This window comes from Equus przewalskii, chromosome 25 (assembly GCF_037783145.1).
Source record: "Equus przewalskii isolate Varuska chromosome 25, EquPr2, whole genome shotgun sequence".
Taxonomy (NCBI): domain Eukaryota; kingdom Metazoa; phylum Chordata; class Mammalia; order Perissodactyla; family Equidae; genus Equus; species Equus przewalskii.
Genome location: NC_091855.1, coordinates 45,649,118 through 45,668,759, shown reverse-complemented (window position 1 = coordinate 45,668,759; position 19,642 = coordinate 45,649,118). Strand labels below are relative to the sequence as shown.

At 61.4% G+C, this 19,642-nt stretch overlaps 1 protein-coding gene and 1 long non-coding RNA gene across 15 annotated transcripts in view; one reads left to right on the top strand and one right to left on the bottom strand.

Moving 5' to 3' along the window:
- CEP170B (centrosomal protein 170B) overlaps positions 1-10,681 on the bottom strand; it is a 28,585-nt gene extending 17,904 nt beyond the window's left edge. For 2 of the 6 annotated variants that reach the window (XM_070594379.1, XM_070594382.1), the window contains exons 1-2: positions 10,558-10,681; positions 6,915-7,046 (exon numbers count right to left, since the gene is read on the bottom strand). In XM_070594379.1, the coding sequence (XP_070450480.1) occupies positions 6,915-7,019 (105 nt within the window). In that variant the 5' untranslated portion in view covers positions 7,020-7,046; positions 10,558-10,681. Of the gene's footprint in view, positions 1-6,914; positions 7,047-8,921; positions 9,034-10,101; positions 10,272-10,557 lie in introns of those variants that run through there. The other 4 variants (XM_070594383.1, XM_070594381.1, XM_070594378.1 and 1 more) reach the window with 4 other exon arrangements.
- On the top strand, positions 9,277-18,623 carry LOC103540567 (uncharacterized). 9 transcript variants are annotated; one of them, XR_011533087.1, is made up of 5 exons: positions 10,576-10,710; positions 11,063-11,113; positions 12,042-12,128; positions 12,425-12,652; positions 17,030-18,623. It is a non-coding gene; the product is annotated as an uncharacterized lncRNA (long non-coding RNA). The 9 variants fall into 9 exon arrangements; XR_011533080.1 differs by lacking the exons at positions 10,576-10,710; positions 17,030-18,623 and adding an exon at positions 9,277-9,540 and having other exon boundaries at positions 12,425-12,656; XR_011533079.1 differs by lacking the exon at positions 17,030-18,623 and having other exon boundaries at positions 12,425-12,656.
- The last annotated feature ends 1,019 nt before the right edge of the window (positions 18,624-19,642 follow it).

Sequence of the window (19,642 nt, the reverse complement as noted above, 5' to 3'; positions counted from 1 at the left end):
CCCTACCACGTGAGGAGCTGCAGGCCTGGGGCCCAGCTCAGGAGAGGCCAGCAGAAGTGGCCACCCAGGGGCATTGTCCAGCCCTGGCCCAGGTGACAGTCCGTGACCCTGTGGACCTGCCAGGTGGTACGCCACAAGACACCCAGGCCCGCCTCCAGGACGCAAGTGGGAATGATGGGGCCTGCACACTCGTTGTCTGCCTGGACAGGATGGCCCCAGCCCACGAGAGGGTGGCCCAGGACCCAAGTCCCGACGTCACCACACCGCCGGGCGTCTCAGTTCTCACAGGTGAGTGCCCAGTCTCGCATTCCCCCAGAGTCAGCCACAACCACGGAGCCCTCTCTGACACTCCCCACCTGCCCAGTCCCTCCAGCACCATCTTGTAGTGACCAGTTCCAGGGCAGGGCCTCCTTCCTCATCCAGAGACCTGAGGGCACAGCGGGGTCAGGATGGGGGTGGACAGAGGCTCTCCATCAGCCCTGCCCCCACCCAAGGTCACTCAGCTCAGCAGAGATGCCAGGGCGGGCCCTGGAGGAGACGGTAACGGATGGGGCTGGTGGGGGCCACAGCCCTCGACCTGAGCACCGGCCTCCGTGCTCCAGCCTCTCCTGGACTCAGAGGCCCCACGGTGGCTGGCCTGACCCACAACAAGGACACTGCAGTGGGGGACCATGGGGGAGGGGTGGTATGAAGAGAGAGGGGGGCAGGGCCCACACCTCATTCTGCCACCAACCCCTGATCGTCCAGAAGGGGTGCAGGGGCAGTTTAGAGGGCAGAGCAGAGTCTGCGGGGGCCAGCCAGGGCCTCCTTGACACGAGGGCCACCCCAAGCACCTGCCCCAGTGCCGTCCACGTGAACCAGGGAAGCACACGTCAGCAGCTCAGCCTGCTCCAGGTGTCCTCCCTGAGAGGCCCCCAGGACTGCTCCTGATGGCCTCCTGGGGCCAACTCACCTACCTCCCAAAGCCAAGCACCTCTGGCAAGGTGATTCTGACCTTGAGACCTACTCCCTCTCCCCTAGGCATCCCCTCTGCCACCCCCATCCTGAATTCCTCACCCAAAGTTGGCTCCAAAGCTGGACGCTCCTGGCCACAGCCTCTGCCCTGGACGCTGGGCACCATCTCCTCCATCAGACTCCTCAGCCTGTCCCCGACCCAGACCGCCCAGTGCTCACCTCCCCCAGAAGCCAGCCCTGGTGACCCTCCACTGCAGCCCTCCCGGTGGCCCTGGCCTGGGCCTCCCCTACCTGGCACAGGCAGGGGGCGGGGGGACAGGGACCGCTGGGAGATGCTGGCACTCCCTTCTCCTGGCCTCGGTCTCCTGGCTGTAGGGCCTTGAAGGGGCTTCCCCAGGACCCAGCCAGGGGGTGGGGCTGACAAGAATCAGCAGGTCTCCGGGGCTGCCTGGTGCTCAAGCTCACCCACCTCAGGTCAGTGAACTGTCCCCTCGGCGGCCGCTGGCTCAGGCACCACGACTCCTAGAGTCCAGCCTAGCAGCTGGGAGGACGGGGCCTCACCGCCTCCTGTGCGCCCTCCGGTGCTCAGCCCAGGGCTCGAGGACAGGCCAGCTGCCCGCCTCAGCCTGCTCCACACTCGGGTGCCACTGGGCCTGAGGCACCCACTGTCTCCCGAAAGTGGGCCTGAGGGCCAGGCTCTGCCCTCCTCGCGGCCAGACATCAGACCTCCCGGGGGTCCGTGGGTGTGGAAAGGGCTTACCGACTCTGCACCAAGATGCAGTGGGACACGGGCCAGCCCCAGGCTCTGTCTGGCCAAGGCGGACGGGGGTGGGATGGGCAGCACTAAGGGGATTCTGTCCCTTGGGCTTGGACGCCACCTCTGCTGAAGAGTAATCCCCCAGAGAGGCTTTGGGGATGATCTTTCCAGCGTGACCCACTCCCTTCCCTCCTGAGCCTCAGATCCCCAGCTCCCAGACACATCCCCGGCCACCTTCCGCGTCTCAAGCCCGGCCCGGCCAAACCCAGTTCCTCCCTGCCTGCCTGACCTGATGGCCTTCCCTGGGGAATGCCGCCATCCAAGCCCCCAGTTGCTCCAGCCACGCTCTCCAGCCCCCCAGGCACCAAGGCCCTCTGGCCTTCCTCCTTGGCACCCCTCGGTCCGTCCACCTGCTTCCATCCCCACCTCTGTCCTGTCCTCCCAGCCCCCATCAGGCGCTGCCTGTCCCTCTTCTGCTGAAACTTCCTGGGGCTCCCAGCCGGGGAGGAAAGGCCAGGCTTGTCCCACGAGCCACAGACCCTGGAGGCCTCTCTAAACCTTCCCCTCCCCACCCCGCCCCAGCTGGCCTGCTGGCCAGACCGCTCTGCGGGCTCTGGAGGAGCTCTGCCCTCTCCTAGGCCTGGGTCCTCTGCCCAGGGCCACCACCCTCCCTGAGCCCACCTTCCCTCTCCCAGCGAGAAGCCCCACCCTGCCCACCCACCCACCTTCTGTCTCCTTGGACTTGGCACAGCCCCCTGCTCTCCATTTGCACCCAGAGCCCGGGCTGCCCCATCCACTCCCCCGACCAACACTCTGCTCCCAGCCAGGGCTCCGGCACCAGGCACAGCACCCGTCAAGCCCCTCCCCAGACTGCATGGAGCACAGGGCTCACGGGGAATGGCAGGGAGGACCCCACCTCCGGAGCCCTCCTTCCCAGCCCCGATACCCCAGGCCAGAAGCAGACTCCAACCCATCGAGCCCCAGTGCTCAGAGGCTGGAAGTCCCCTCTGAGGGCTGGAGGTAGCCCCTCGGCCCAGGACTCGAGACTTAAAAGGACACGAATCAGGTCCTCTGGAGAACAGCCTACCGCACAAGAAGAGGAGCGGGTGTGGAACAGACACATAAAACAACCCGAAGAAGCTCCAAACACACAGATTTTTGGAAAAGGGTCTAACTGTTCCTACTCACTTTAAAACAGAATAAACACGAGCTTCCAAAATTCGTGTCTGACACCTTCCGGGGGGGAAAAGCCCCACCCGGCCATGCAGATCCCAGCAGTGCCACAGCCCAGGGCTCTGGGGTCACCCTACTGCCAGCTCAGAGCCAGCGTCACCCAGCGACGCCACAGTGCCCACAGTGATAGGCTCAGCCTGCTGTGTGTGCAGGGGGCCCCAGGGCTCGCTCGCTCAGGGCCACAGTTTCTGGGTGAGGATGCGAGCAGACGGATCCCGGCCGTCACACACTCCCACAGGGTGAGCCGGCAGGAGCAGAGAGGACACCTTGCTATGAGCACGCATACACACGTGCACACACAGACACACAGTGCAACACATCCGCACGCGTGCTTGTGCACATACACACATGTGCATACACGTGTACGTGCGTTTGCGCATGCGTGTGCGCTCACATGTGTGCGCATACACAGCTGCATGTGTCCATGCACACAGGCCCTGCACCTGACCACCTGGGCCGCCCGGGAGCGGGAGCCACAGCAGGCAGTCTCAGCTCTGACACCAGACAGACCTGGGCTGCATCCCTGCTCACATTCGTGTTATTTAACACGCGCTCGCTGGGCACCAGCTCTGTGCCAGACTTGCACTGGGAGCCAGGACACTGTGGTGAGCAAACACAGGCCACTGGGGACACGGGTGGCTCCTGGCCAGGCTGGCAGGCTCTGCCTCCAGAACACTGTTCTCCCCACCTCTTCTGGCCCCCAGCTCCAAGCCACGGCCCCCTCCTGCCTGGAGGCTCCCCAAGGGCCCCCTGCTCCCTGGCCTCCTCCTGGATGGTCCCTTGCTGCTTTGTTTCCCCCTCACCACACTGCCCCCTCTCTCTCCCCTGCAAATGGAGGCCCCTCCCCACCAGCGCCTCTGCCCCGCCCCTGCCCCTCCTCCTGAGCTCTCAGCACAACACCAGCACACCATCCCCGTGTGCAGTCAGCCCCTCAGCCCCCAGTGCCACCTCCTTCAGGTTTCTCCTTGGGGAATCATCGGGCTCCTGCTTACACGTTTGTGGCCAGTCCCCCCTGGAGTGGAGACCAAGGAGGGCAGGGTCCTGCATGGCTCTCTGAGTGCCAGGCACAGCGGAGCCCACAAAAACGACTGAGTTTCAAACGCGGGAATGAACTCAAGGAGCCGCAGAGGGGGCCGTTGGTCTGGGAGCACGGGCAGGGAGAGGTGCAAAGGAGCTGCCTGCTGAGGACAGCGCGGGCGACGGCGCCCGAGGGGCCGCGATGGGGCGAGGTGGATCCCGGAGCGGCAGGGCAGGTGTGGGGAGAGGCGGGGCCCGACGGACCAGGGTGCCTCTCCCTGCACCCGCTGGGGTGGGAACAGCATTCAGGGATGTGCGAGGCGCAGGTCAGGGAGAAGGAAGGTCAGGGTCTGACCCTGTATGCGTGGCAGGGACCCTGATGGTGACCCTGGTGAAGGGGAGGAGGATGACAGGTTTCACTCAGTGGCACCAAGTCTGGGCTGCCTCTGAGGCACCGGAGCAGGCTGACGAATGCAGGAGGCAGGAGACACCCTTTGCATCATCTGAGCAGAGGGGGAAACCAAGGCTGCGGTTGTGGACAGCACCTCCAGAGAGAGGTGAGTGGGCAGACAGGGAGAGGCGAGAGGCTGGAGGAAGCCTGGAGCTGCCATCCCAGGAAAGTGCAGTGGAGACACAGGGCTGGGCAGCAGTGTGGACATGAGGCCAGGCATCAGTGGTATGGACTTTGGGCAGGGCGGTGGTGGGGTAGACACAAGGCTGGGCAGTGGTGTGGACTCAGGGCTAGGTGGCAGCAGTGTGGACAAGGGGGGGCCAGGCTGCGGTGTGGACATGGGACTGGATGGCAGTGTGGACTCAGGGCCGGGCTGCGGTGGTGGGAGGGAAGGAACTCTCTAGCGGGGGCTCTAGCACAGTGAGGGGTGAAGGAGGTGGCAGGAGGGCGTGGCCCCTGGGAGGACAAGAGGATGGGGCACCCTGAGCAAGGGGCAGTTGGGCGGGGGCAGGAGGGTGGGGGGCGACTGCAGGGGTGGGGAGGGGACAGCAATCCCACACTCACTCCACACCTGCACGACCTCCCCAAGCCTCGCTTTCCCCACGTGATGGAGACATGGCCACACAGCCCAGGTCAGCAAGGGCCAGAAATGCAGGTATACCCAGGCCAGAGGCCGGCCCAGCACGGAGGGCTGAGGAGCCCCCGTTGCTCCCACCCTGCTCAGGGCTCCGCCAGTGATTAGCCAGAAATTAGGAATAGGACCCCAGCTCACTCTGAGCACCCTGACCACGCCCCAGCAGTCTCTCCCCCGACACCTGGAGAAAGCAGCAAGCCGAGTGAGGCCTGGTGTGGGGGGACAGGGCCAGGCAGGGGCGGGAGGAGCACCCACGCTGGGGCACCCGCAGGCCCCCAATATCTATTGCCCCTCAGCACCCACAGGCTCCCATCAAGTGCCACCTCCTCCAAGAGGCCCTCCTGGACACCTCGGGTGGAACGGCAGGGCCAACAGGCCACACCAACTCAGCATGGCACACAATAACCCTGCCAGGGGTCAGGGCCGGATGTGGTGACCATTTCAGATCTTCCCATCTAGAGAGAACTGGGGTCACGTCTCATGACACCATCGGGAGACAGCCGCCCAGGTCTGGACCTCACCCCGGCCGCTCCACGACAACTGACTGCTATGAACGGTCTTTATGCTTGAAATGATTTTAAAAAAATCAAAAGACTATTCTATGACACGTGAAGAGGACGTGAAATTGGCATTTCAGCGTCTGTAAATAAAGTGTTACTGGCGCTGCCACGCATGTGTTTACTACTGCTGAGGCCACTTCCTGGCGACAACAGCAGAGCCGAGTAGCTGTGATGGAGGCGTGTGGCCCGCGAGGCCTCCCGCTGCACCTAATGCTTCACAAAAACGTGCACCCACCCCGTACAGAGCCACCGACTCAGTCCCTCCAATGTCCAGAGGCACGAAGAGAAGAGAAAAAGGGGAGAGGCCGTTCTAGGTAACAGGCGCTTAGGAGACGAACCACCGACGGCAACGAAAGGCCTGGCGGGGTCCAGAGTCAAAAAATCAGAGGATGTCTGGGAACAATCGTTTGCTGCCCATGGGTGGGACCCCCAGCTGCAGCCCAAGCCCACGCATCCTGGGGTGGCTCATGGGAACCAGGACCTGAGCGAGGCCTCACCCTACACCCGAGTGGGCCCCCTGGCCAGACTGGGCAGTGCAGCCCACCCAGGACACCAGTTCCTTCTGAGAGTCCCACAGTGGGGACATGGAGCTCGGGGGCTTGGGAAAAGGGGCCCATGTGCCAGGCTGGGGAGGGGACGGGGCTGCAGGGAGCCCGACTCAATCCACCCATGAGGAGCGGGGAGAAGGACGTCCGAGCTGGTGGACCCTGCAGGGTCAGTCCATCACCCCTCCCTCCTTATTCCCCAACAGCCAGATGTGTGAGCCCCCTGGAGGCCAAACGTGGACTCTGACACGGGGGTAGAGAGAATCCCTGACTGCCGAGCGCCCGGTGCCCTGCCAGCCTCATGTGCCCAAGAAAGGCCCCTGTCCCCTGCTCAGGGCACCTCAAAGGGGCATCAGCCTTCCCCTGGGCAATCTGATGGGCAAAGCTGGCCCTGCAGCTCCCTACCCTGCCTCATGCCACAGGTGGGGCCCCTAGACTACAAGGGTATGGACAGATCTGCCTTCCAGCACCTTCCAAAGATGGGCCCCCAACACCTTGAGAATCAGATAGAAGCCCAAGAGCCCTCTTGTGGGAAAAGGTCCCACTCGCAGAGGTAGGGACCCATGCCCGTGAGCACATGTCCCAGCTGTGCATGTCCACCCAAGGCCTAGAGCTCACCCGTGGGTCCAGGGCCCAGGTGGAGATGCCGGGGCCTGGGGCCGCGTCGAGGCCTCCTCACCAGGTGTCCTGCAGCAAGTGGGGTTGGTGCCTTCCCGGCCCCCAGCCTGATCCCTGTCTTCAGCCCCAGGGCACCCCCACTCACCTGCAGCATGAGCTCACACTCATCACGCCCCACGAAGATGAGCTCTCGGGGGAGCCGGTGGCGGGTGCCACTGCTGCTCACCAGGAACCAGGAGGTGACACTCATCTTGGCGCTGGCGAGGCCCGTGTGGCCCTGGAGGGGGAGGAGTCATCAGAGCAGGGCTCCCCTGCCTGGGCCTGGGCCCCCTGGACACACAGTACACCCAGCACACACCTTGCCCCTGAGGTTCAAGTCCCTTCACGACACCACTGCAGTGGCGGCTTCTAGACATACTGAGCCACATCGGGCCACCTGCCTCCCTGACTGTGTCTGCCCCGTGGACCCCTGCCTGGTGAAGACTCCTGCTCCTCCCTCACGTTCTAGGCCCCACACAAGCCTCTTCCCTCTCTTCTAGGTGCCAGGGGTTGAATTCGTGGGGCACTGGCCATATTGCCTTCGTGTGGACCCATATGTCCCTGTGACCTACCAGGAGTAGCTCTCGGGTGGGACTCAGCGTGGCCCATCAGGTCCCCACAATGCCGGGCCCACAGCACCAGACCCGCCCCAGGACAAAAACTCTGAACCAGAGGATCTGCCTCCCTCAGATGGACATTCTGGGACAGGCTCCGCGCTGGGGTGGGGAGAGGCGCTGGACACAGGAGCCCCGAGCCATCAATACGCCTATCAGCGAGAGGAGACAGAATGTCCCTTGGTAGCCACTGTGGCCGGCCTACAGAGACCCCCAGACCAGAACAGTACTGGGTGATGAGCACATCAGGTAGCCCCTCAGTGCCAAGGAGGGAGGTGGGGCCTTGGTGCCCGAGGTCCCAGGGGCCTTGGTGAGGGAGGAGTCGGAGGGGCTGGGGTGCCCCGGATGGACAGGGAGCACAGGTGGCTTGAGGGGCACAGTGGGGGCAAGTTGAGTGATGACAAGGGCCAATGTTACCCCAAGACCAGGCCCTGGGCAGCCTGAGGCCCTCGGTCCTGCTGCCCCAGGGCAGCACAGGCCCCCATGCAGCCAGTGTCCACATTTCTGCACATGTGTCCTGCTCATCCAGAGCATACAAGCAGAGCTGTGTCATTACACCAGCATGGGTGCACAGGCACCAAATGTGCAGACACGCCCATGCCACATGTGTACACACAGCCTCCCCATGTACCAGAGCCACCCACAAGTGCCCCGGCCACCCTCCTCCGCAAACACACTCACAGTGCTCACACACACACACACACACACACACACACACACACACACTGGGTAAAGTGTGTCCTGAGCACCGCCACATGCCAGGCTGTCTCCTGGGCTCTGACAGACAGCTGTGACCAAGACACACAGCATCCCCACCTCCCAGCGCTTCCCTCCAGCTGGGGGGACAGGCGGCAAAGCCCGCAAACGGCTCCGAGAGAAGGTGCGAGAGACTCAGAGAAAAGGGGGCAGGGGAGGGCAGCGAGCAGGAAAGGTGACATCTGAGCGAGGCTGGGAGCAGCAAGGTGGGCATGTGAGCACCTGGGACCTCGGTCCAGGCAGAGGGGCAGCCAGTGCACAGACGAGGGGTCGTACGCCCCTGGGAGTGCTGGGGCTTGTCCTAGAGTGAGAGGGGAGTCCCTGGAGGCCCGGGACACGCTGCATCATTGTGGGGCTCAGTGCGAAATGAAAACGAACAACGCCCTATTCAAAAATTAACAAGAGTTTCAAAACATCGAGAGCAGAGCATCAAAGGAAAGCAGGGTCTGAGCAAGTGTGCCGGCCACACGCCTGTGAGGCTGGCCCTGGAGGCCCTGAGCTGATGTCCGACTGTATGGAGAACAGATGTGGGGTTAGGCGGGAGGCTGGCCAGGAGGCAGACAATAACTAGGGAGAGACATGGTGTGGCACTTGGTGGGGGGGGGGTTCCCCAGGCTCTGTCCCTGCAGTGCCCGTACCAGAGGCCTCAGCTGCCAGGCTCTTTGCCCAGCTCCTTGGGGCGGGGGGACCATCAAGCCCCACCCATCCGTGAAGGCCCAGTGACCACAAATCCCACGGCATACCCTCATGTCACCTCCGGCAGGCAGGTGGGAAGACGTGGGAAAATCCGCCCCAGGAGAAGGCAGCTCCAGCTGGCTCACCCCAGGCCCCCTGGCCTTCCTTCCTCAGGGTCCAGCCAGAGAGGCAGGCACTGGAGCAAGGGGGGCGGGGACTCCCATGCCCCTGCAGCCCTCCGGAGGCCCCCACAACCCTAGCCTGCTAGAACACCCCTCAGCGGTGCACTGAGGGAGATGACAGGGCTCTCTCTCGGAGAGCCCCGCCCCGTCACTGCGTTTCCCAGCCCCCATCCAGCCCCCGGCGCATCCCAGCGCCGCCGCACACTCTGCCATCACCTGCCACCAGCTCCCGCTGGGCAGTAGGCACGGAGACCCCACCCAGAGGAGGCCGCAGCCTCTGCTTAGGGCAAAGAGAAGCCAAGTCCCCAGAGCCTGTGCCGGCGCCAGGCCGCCCCTGCCACCGCAGCCCATCCTGAAAAAGCCCAGGCCTGGGAGCTGTGGACGCTCCAAAAAAGCCTGCGGCCGGCTCGGGGCTGGGCTGGCCATCGTTGCTAGGAGGGAGAATAATAAACACCTCAAACTTGTCCCCTCGGCCGCCCCAGCCAGAAGAGCCACCCGGCTGGAGGTGAGGAGGGGAGGAGGTGGAGTCGCCGAGGGGCTGGGAGAGGCGAGGCGGGCGGGCGGCCGCGGGAAGCAGAGGGAACGGAGGCCGGGAGAGGAGGCAGCGACGGCGGCGGCGAAGGGAAATGAGGAGAGAGGGAGGAGGAGGAGGAAGACGGAGGGAGGGACCGCGGGAGGAGAGACCAGGCCGGGAGGCGGCCGGGCGGGAGCGCCGGGCCCGGAGGGGGAGGGAGCGGCGCCTTCTCCTGAATCAGCGCTCGCCGGGGGCGGCCATGGCCGAGCCGGTGCCTGGGCGGGGACCCCGGCACCCGGGCCTGCGCCCCCCTCTCCAGGCCGCGGAGACGCGCTCCGGGCGGCTCCTCCCGGCCTGGCGGAGACCTCGGCCGCCTCCGAGCCGGCGGGGACCGGCCTGGCCAGGTGCGCCGGCGGCCCCCTAGCCCCGCGCCTTTGTCCGGTCCCGCCGGGCCCCGCGCCCCTGCCCCCTGTCCCCTGCCCCGTCCCCGCAGGCGCGCAGGTGCGGGCGAGGGAGGCCCCGGCGCCGCGGGCACAGGGCGGCGCGTCTTACCTGCGGCTCGGCCCCGGCTCGTCCCGGCTCGGCCCCTGCCCTCCCGCCCGGCCCGCCGAGCGCTGGGCGGGGCCGCCGCCTAGGACATGCCCGGCGCGGCCCGCACGCTCGCGGCAGCCCCGGCCGAGCCCACGCGCAGAGCGGCGGCCCGCGGCCTCGCGCGGCGGGTCCCTGACGTCTGCGGCGCCCGCCCCGCCCCGCCCCGCCCCGCCCCGCCCGGTCCGGTCCAGCCCCGCCCCCGCCCCGCCCCGGTCCGGTCCAGCCCCGCCCCCGACCCCCGGAAATCCAGGTTAGGGCGGGCCCAGGGCGCCAGGTGAGCGCGGCCCCCGCCCCCAGTGGCGCAGCAGCCCCGCCCCGCGCGCCCACCCGTCGGCCACCTGGGCCCCGCCCTCCTCCCCACTCGTCCCCGGACCCCCTCCCCTCCCCGCCTCGGCTTGGGGACCCGCCCCTCCTTACCAGGCGGAACCCCGTGACCAAAGCATCCCCGCGTCCTGGCCCTGGGCCCGCGGGTTAACGCTTAAGCTCGCTCCGGGAGCCCAGGCTCCAGCCGCGCCCCGATCCCCAACCTTTGGCCCCGCCCGCCCTAATGAGGGGCGGAGGGTGGAGGAGGTACGGTGAGTCCCAGAGGCGCAGCCCGCCCGGCCCTTATCCCTCCTCCCGCGCCCCCGCGCTCCCTTGCCGGGGGTTCTAGGCCGGGCGAGGGGCGGGGGCGAGGACGCTGTCCTGCGCGGACACCGACTGTGCGCTAGAGTCTGCCGAGGGGCGGGGGTGGTCTGGGGGCTCCGGAGGTGCTCACTGTTCCGGGGGTAAGTTCTCACGGGCTGCTCGCTCCGTGCCAGGCTCTGCAGTACAGGTATCCGGTGTCCCGGGAGCCCGGAGGCGGAGGATTAACGCTGGGGGCGGGGGCGACGTGGGAGACGCCTGGTGGAGGGCTCGAGCGTCCGGCATTCCTCCCTTCCAGGTGCGGGGGGGGGCCTTGAGGAAGGCGCGGAGGTGAGCGGCGAAAGTGGAGGCAAGTCGTGGGAGATGCGCTTGAGGAGGGCGCTGTGCCAGGGGGTCTGGGCCTCACGGCATGGGCAGCATTCACACGCTGCGACAGTGCCCACCGTACCCTGCACCCGGGCCGGCTGCTGCTTCGCCGTGGCACTCCACAAAACGCCGTAACAGCCATCAGGCCCTGCCCCGGGTGGGAGCACGGAGGGAGCCTCACACCCGCTGTGCAGGCGGAAACCCACCTGCAGTGGGGAGGGCTAGGAGAGGCCTGGAGGATGCCAGGCAGCGGGTGGCGCCACTGTGCAGGCTCCCAGGAAGGACCCGTGGTGGGAGCAGACCCGTGGAGGGGTTGAGGTGGGAGTGGGGGAGGAGGCTGGGAACCTGTGGCCCGGGACCTGTGGCCAGGTGATCAAGGAGCTCGGACTTCATCCTAAGGACAGTGTGGCGCCAAAGGAGGGTTTGATGCCAGCTGAGACCTGCTCAGATGAGGGTTTTGGAGAGCTGCCGGGCGCCAAACAGAGTGGATGGGAGAGCAGGACTGGGGGTGGGGATGGTCAGATGTCCACCCAGAGGCCCTGAGCTAGAAGAGGTTGGGGCAGAGGGTAGGGAAGGGGGTGGGCTGGGTATTCGCAGTTTGCTGCCCAGACCTGCCCTCCTCCCTTTCCACCCTCCCAGTGCTCCCGGACAGACAGCCCCATCCCCCACCCACCGCTGGCTTCCTGGTGAGTCTGGCCTCCTGCCCAGAGGTTGGGGAATTTCCCCAGCTCCCTTCCTGCTGGGCGAAGACCTGTCCTCTCCCTGTGAACTTTCCTACCCTCTCAGGGCTCTAGGACCAGCCCCTACCCAGGACCCTTACCACCCTCTGGTTCGACCCACCCATTGTTGCCACTTTGGTAAATGGCCCTTCATAAAAGTCCTTTTCTCTCTTTGCCTCTTTCTCCTGCCAGGACCCTGACTTCCTCCAAGGTGAGGGAGCGGGGAGACAAGGATGGTGCCCAGTGGTCACCTGAGCCACTGCTGCCACTGGGAAACAGGTGAACAGGCCAGGAGGGCGGTTGTGTAGGGTCAGCAGTTAAATTTGATCCAGTGTCATGGAGAGACCTGAGGACACTCTGGTGAGCTGTAGGGTAGCATTGGGGAGTTCAGGACAGAGCTGGGGAACAGCTGTTGGCATGGTCGTGTGTGGTGATGCTTAGAACCACAGGGAGGGGGCAGAGGAGACTGGGAAAGGAAAACCAAGGAGGGGTGTGGCCACAGTCCCCCCAAATTGATCCATACATTGAATGCAACCCAGTAAAAGTAGCTGCAGGATGTTTTTCTATAACCGTAGGAACCAATTCTGAAGTCCATGAGGAAAATAAAGGTTCAAGAATAAAGAACCCAAAAAGACTTGAACGGACATGTCTCCAAAGAAAATGCACCAGTGACCAACAAACAGCACATGGAAAGATGCTCAGCATCGTTTGTCACGGGGAAATGCAAATCACACCCTCGGTGAGGTAACACCTCACACCCACTGGGATGGCTACTATCAAAAAAAATCCAAAAAAAGAAAATAGTAAGTGTTGGCAAGGGTGTGGAGAAATTGGAACCCCGTGTTGGGCGTGTAAACGGTGCAGCTACTATGGAAAACAGGATAGTGGTTCCTCAAAAATAGAATTACCATATGGTCCAGCAATCCCACTTCTGAGTATATGCCCAAAATAATTGACAGCAAGGACATCCATAGATATTGTACACCTGTGTTCATAGCAGCGTTATTCACAGTAGCCGAAAGCTGGCAACAACCCAGATGTCCATTGTTAGATGAATGGACAAGCAAACAATCCATGCGATGGACTATTATGCAGCCTTAAAAAGGAAGGAAATTCTATCACACACTACAACATGGATGAACCTTGAAGACATTATGCTAAGTAGAATAAGCCAGTCACAAAGGGACAAATTCTTTATGATTCCACTCATGCGAGGTCCCTAGGGCAGTCAAATTCATAGACAGAAAGCGCAATGGTGGGGGCCGGGGGCCAGGGAGTGAGTGTCTAATGGGGACAGAGTCAGTGTGGGAAGATGGGAAAGTTCAGGAAACGGACGGCGGTTACGGCTATACAATGATGTAAACGTACTTAATGCCACTGAACAGTGCACGTAAAAATGGTTAAAATGGTAAATTTTAGGTATATTTTATCACAATTAAAAAAGTAAAAAAAAAGAAAAAAGACAAGCCTGTAAAATTCTGAGAAAGAAGGCTGTAGTCCTGCCCGAGGGTGGACTGTCATAGAACCGATTGGAATATTTTGTTATGGGCGGTAGACTGGACACACAGATCGGAGGTCTGTGTGACTCTTTAACATAGAATTCTTTGGCATTTAAATCCATGAGGAAAATGGCATTATTTAATAAAGGGTACTGGGACAAGGAGTTGGCTGTCTGGGGAAAAAAACATGACACTGGTCTCCTCACTCCAAAATAAATTCCATATGGACCAGAAATATAAAGGCAAAAAAAGCTGCGCCACGAAAGCATTCGGAAAACCGCAGGAGGCAGCTTTACAGGCTCAGGGTGAGGAAGGCTTCCCTCCGCATGACACAAAAGCAGAAGCCAGAAAAAAAATTTCTGATGCATTTAATTAAATTACAAGTTGTGACATTTTGCACAGATGTAACCTTTTAAGCCAAAGGATGTGCGACAAACTGGGAAGAACTGTGTCTAACTCATCTGGCTGACAAAGGGCCGCTTTGCTCCCACGGCGCTCCCGTCAGTGAGTAAGGACTGCCGTCAGGCGGCCTGCACGCAGTGTGCAAGAGCAAACCCGGGCCGCTGCTTGCTAAAGGCTCCTTGACTTCACCCATAAGCAGAGAAATGTAAACACAGGCTGCCCAGAAAGAGTATTGTCACCTACGGACTGCGGGTTTTGAGAGGGGCCGGGAGGGCAGGGTGGGGAGACAGGCACCCCCAGTTACTGGCCAGAGTTTGAGTCTGAGATTCAGGGAGGAGAGACAGTGCCCATCAACTTAACCAAGGCCCAGGTCCAGCCAGCCTTTCCCCTGCCCGGCTCCATCCTGGGGGATGTTCGCCTGCGTGCACATGCTCTAGGCAAAGCTGGAAACACCTGGACGCGTATCCATCTGAGGGCACCAGTGAGTGAGGGTGGATGCTGTGCAGCCTGAGGCACCATGCGGCACCTCACAACCCAGAGCCATTGCCTCGATGTTCTAAGTGAGCCCACAGCCCCCTCACTCTTCCACATGTCTGGTCACGGTGGTGGCCTCTGCCCCTGGGAACTAGCGACAGGGGAGACCTTGTTTCCATGTCTGCCCTTGGTTCAGCCTGAATTTTTTTTTTTTTGAGGAAGATTAGCCCTGAGCTAACTGCTGCCAGTCCTCCTCTTTTTGCTGAGGAAGACTGGCCCTGAGCTAACATCCGTGCCCATCTTCCTCTACTTTATATGTGGGATGCCTACCACAGCATGGCGTGCCAAGCGGTGCCATGTCTGCACCTGGGATCCCAACCAGCAAACCCTGGACCGCTGAAGCGGAACATGCGAACTTAACCACTGTGCCACCAGGCCGGCCCCCAGCCTGAATTTTTTAAACCAGGAAGCTGTATTAAGGATTACAAAAATTGCTGTATTCTTTAGGGAAGAGACAGTCAGGAGGGGGCGGGGGTCCCCCTGCGGAATGTGGCAGAGTCAAGAGAGTGCCCAGCAGGTCCGGTGGGCTTGGGGCCAAGGACACATGGTTTCAGGGCCAGGAGGGACCTGAGCTGGTGCCCAGGGCTTGAGGTGGAGTGTGCAGATGCCCTCTTCGGGGGATGGGAGTGGAGCCAGGGGATGAGCAGAAGAGATAAAAGCAGGGGGTTTGTGGGGGCAGAGGCCTCCCCGCCCCCTCCCAGCCTGTCCCCAGCCCCCAGGCTCTGCAGCCCCCACTGGACTTGGCAGCCTTTACTTGGGTCTGGGACCGGGACCAACGTCAGCCCCCGTTCCCTCCAGTCTCCTCCTGAACCCACACGCTGCTCTCCAGGGCTCCTCAGGATTCCGGAGGGGTCTCTGGCTGAACTTGCATAAGCCGGGCCTCCCTCAGCCCGGCTGCCCTGTCCCCTTGGTCAGGGACTGTGGGCTCCAGCCGTCCCTCCAGCCTTTGGATTTTTGCATTTAGTCCCTAGTTGCAAATATGTTAAAAGCTTCCAGCCGCCAGCAGAGCACTACAAACTGGGTGTGGTTGCTGCTAGGGGAGAAGGAATCCTCCGTGTAGACAGACAGCAGGACCGGAAGGTGACAGACACAGACCCTGGCAGAGGAGACGTGCCCAGAGGCTGGCTCTTTCCCCTCTGTTGTCTGCCCGGGCCAGGCACACCCTTACTGGTGACCAGCAGCCAAGGACCAGCTGCAGCCAGGAGCTGGGCCTCCCAGAGGTGAGGCCACTTAGTGCCTGGGCTGTGAGCAGACCAACGACTTCCCCATTTTATGTGTCGTCTGCGTGGCTGCCCCGGTCCGTGCAGATGTCTCCAGCCCAGCAGAGGACAGGAGCCGTCTGCAGGCCGGGCCCCGCCAGCCCCCAGCTGGGAGAGTCCTCGGTGGCGCTTGTCTGCAGCCTGGGCAGCTGGAACGGGGGCTGCACACAGGGACAGGCGGCAAGTGGCCCAGCCAGGGCCCTCCCCTCCGGCCTGGCTCCTCCTCAGGCCCGTGGAGGGCCCTGGCCGTGCTCCCAGGCCTGCCGGCCTGCCCGTCTGAGACGCCGTCTTCTGGACGCAGGCTGAGACCCGCCGCTGGGACAATTATCCCCAAACAGCGGGAGGGCCGCTCCGCAAAGCCAGAGCTGCATTGTGTCCACGTTTAATGGTCCGCCCCAGCTGAGACCAGCTGGGCCACGGCAGGATGCTCGTTAGTCCCAATACCACTGAGGCGAGGGTGCCAGGCTGTCACCCCTAATCCCACTCTGAGCCTCTCTCCTGAAGGGCATGGGGTCTGTTGCACCCCTTGCAGGAGTCACCCCTACACAGGGAATCCAAGAGCAGGAGGGCAGTGGCCATGTCCCCCATTCAGGCCCGCCTATTTAGGCCCCCACTGCCCCCACATTCACGCCCCACTCCACATTCATGCCCCACTCCACATTCATGCCCCCATGCATGCCCCGACTGTCCCCATTCATACCCCCACTGTCCCCTATTCCTGCCCCACTCAACATTCATGTCCCCATTCATGCTCCCACCCCACATTCATGCCCCCACTGCCCTCCATTCATTCCCCACTTCACATTCATGCACCCATTCGTCCCCCTCACTGTCCTAATTATGCCCTCACCCCACATTCACACCCCCACCCCATAGTCGTGCCCCCATTCATGCCCCCACTGCCCCCATTCATGCCCCCTTGCCCCTGGCGTGGGCTGTGGTCCGTGTTCTGTCTGGGGCACAGAGTCGGACAGTGGCGAGCTAGGAGACCGCCCATTCACGAAGCTGGTCCTCGTCTCTGGCACCCTCAGGCTGGAGCACAGAGCCCGTCTCCGCTCGGGGTCCGGCTCACTGTCCCCCCCACGCCCCCATACCCTGCGGCTCCTGTGATGGACTGGTGGGTGGAGAAGGACTCGGGGAGTCGCCTCCTGCCTGCTCACGGGGGCCTTGCTCAGGGTTCCTCGGGGCCCACCTTCTGCAGCTCGCTGCCTCCGCTCCCCACCATGGGGGGCACTGAGGGCTCTGCCCCAGCACCTCTCCCCCTCGTTCCTCCAAACAGAACCGGGGCCTTTCAGCCACCAGTGGAGAGGGAGCACTCTTGATCTCGGCGGGGAGGGGCCGGGCCCAGTTTTCAGCCCAGGAGATGTGAGGGGAGGTCTACTGTGGGCAGCCGGGTGGGGAAAGGCGCTTCTGGGAATGCCGTTCATCCCATTTAAGAGGTGAGTTGAGGTAAGACACTCTGCCCTCCACTCACTGCCTTTGCCAGATGAGGATGTGATGCTTGGAGCTGCAGCAGCCATCAGACAACCAAGAGGAGAAGACCAGGAACAGAGCAGAGAGACCAGTCCAGATTCCTGCCATTGCTGACCTGGACCCAGCGCCGATAAACACCTTACTCTTATTAAGTCAAACAGGCAAAAAGCCCTCACTGTCGTTTAAGCTCCTTTGGGTTGAATGTTCTGTTACTTGCAGTCCAAACATTTGTGTATCATAGTGTGTTTAGATCAGGTTTCTCCAGACTGTTGTTTAGAATATTAGTGGTAAATGTTTCTGTAAAAGAAAAGTCAATTTTAGTGATATATGTATATATTTTTAAAAATAAAAATGTGTTATCCCTGCCCCACCCCGCCCCGGGCGTAACCTCTGGGCACTGAGCCTCTGTTCCTGGCGACCGCCACGATGCGGTCTCTTCTCTTTAGGGAGGGGGAAGTTGGGAAGAAACTCCTTGAGGGCTTCTCCAGGATGACCCGTGAGCCAGGAGACCTGCAGAACGGGCTGGGGCCGAGCTCTCGAGAACCTCCCTGTGACGTCCGTCCATTCCATCAGCCCTACGTACGCACTGCGCAGCCCGGAGCGTGGCCGTGGGAGGACGGGCAAAGAAAGGCACGTCCCATCAGGGAGACGTCCGGAGCGCCGGCCCCTCTGACGGCGAGTTGGGGACATCCCACAGATCATGGAGGCAGCTGTGGATGGAGGCACCGAGAACACAGCCAGGAAGAGGGGCAGCCTCCCCACCCCGTCGTTTGGTGGACTTGTGTGGCAGTTCTCTGCGTTGTGTGTTAATCCTGGCATGCGCGGCATGCACACCGACAGTGGGCAGGAACGGGGTGATGGTGGTGATCGCTGCCACTGTATTAGCAGAAGTGACCGTCCCGAAGCTCTTCTCCCGGGGCCTTTCTCACCCACCCCTGCCCAGACTGAGACCTGCCCGCGGGTCTCCGAGGGCTCTCTCAGGAAGCAAGCAGACTCCCGACAGGTTGGGGTGCCTGAGTGATGGCGGCACTTGTCCAGTGGGTGGCCTTCCTCGTGGTCACTTGGATTCTTCTCCTGCCTGGGAAGCGGGACCGTGCAAAGCCAGCCCTGGCACTGTGGGGACGACTTGGCTCACACATGAGTCACCGGAGGAAAGCCGGGCCTGGAGACGAGGTCCCCCCAGTGAAAGTTGACGCTGTGACACCCGTGGGTGACTTTGTCGAATGGCTAGTGAAAAACTGACTCATTTGCTGCCCACAGATGTGGCACCGTGTGCACATACGTGTGGTCACCTGCTGGGGCCGTGGGGTGATGTTCTGGTCCCTTCTGTAGTCAGCAAGCCGGCAGTGGAGCTTCGAATGAAGACTGGCGGGAGAGTCCCCCGGCCCTGGGAACTGAAGGCTTCCGCATATGTCAAAAGACCACTTTTTGTGAAGCAAAGTGCCTTTCGATTTTGAGTCACAGAATGGAAGTTTTTGTTTCATGTCTCGGATTGATTTTGTATTTTTTGACACTTCACACTTATTTCCTTTGTGTGTTTTAACTCATGCACATATGCTCTTTGAATAGCATTAGACCTTTAATAAAAGTCAGCATGTTTTTTTAAATGTGTTACAACATTTACAGGTGTTGTTAGGCACAACCGTCCTTCGATCCCCGCACACACCAGCCTGGAGCCCAGCGCCTGCTCGTCCCTGTCCAGGCGGCACCGCCGGCCGCGCCTGCTCCCGTTCCAAGCCAGCATCTCGCCTTGCAATTTCAGCACGTGTCACGGTGCCCTTCAGTGTCCGCTGCGCACCAAACGTGTGCGCTGTGCAGATTGGTTTCTCCCGGTTCTGTGGCTTGTCAACAAAAATCTCTGGAATATGGGAATTAGGTTAGGAAAGCTTTATTGCTTGTACGGTTTGCAAACCCGGGAGACGCAGCCCTCGGGAGCAAACGGAAGTAGGCGCCCCGGTTTGCGAACTGTGTGAGCAGTAGAGCTTTCCTGAGTTCTGGTATGGCGGGGATTTTTGTTGACATTCTTTGGTGTCAGTTCTGTGGCCCAAATAGGGAAGCATTAAGCGAAACGTAGCAGGCTCTTATGGTCTCAAACTGGACCCGAATCAAATCAGGCGGAGATGGGAATTCCTCCAAGTAAAGACAAGGAGCTGCCGCCTCCTGGGGGCGGGCAGGCCCCGGTGTCAGAACAAGGCGTCCCGGGTGGCCGGCAGGCTGCTTCCCTTTGCTGTAGGGAAACCCCGGTTTTCAGACCATTCTGGAGTGAGATTCAGGCTGCGCTTAGTGTAAGTTTCCCACCCGGGAACCACACGCCGGGGGGGGGGGGGTCAGACAGGCCTGGGTAAGGGTCTTGCTCTCTCTCGGGTGAAATTTTATGAGGAGGAGAAGAAAAGAAAAATGAATACTCTATCTCTATATGTTTTCTTTCTTAACACGGTTCTTGGTAAAATAGATGCCACCTTATCTCTCATTATTCTGTTACAAAATTTAAAACACATACATATACAATTTAAATAATTTTTACATCAATTAAATCATGCAGTAGATTATATTTGCCAAGCAAATCTACAGCACTCATTGTAGGTTATTAGACCATTTACTTTTTAATAATAATGATTAAACTCTA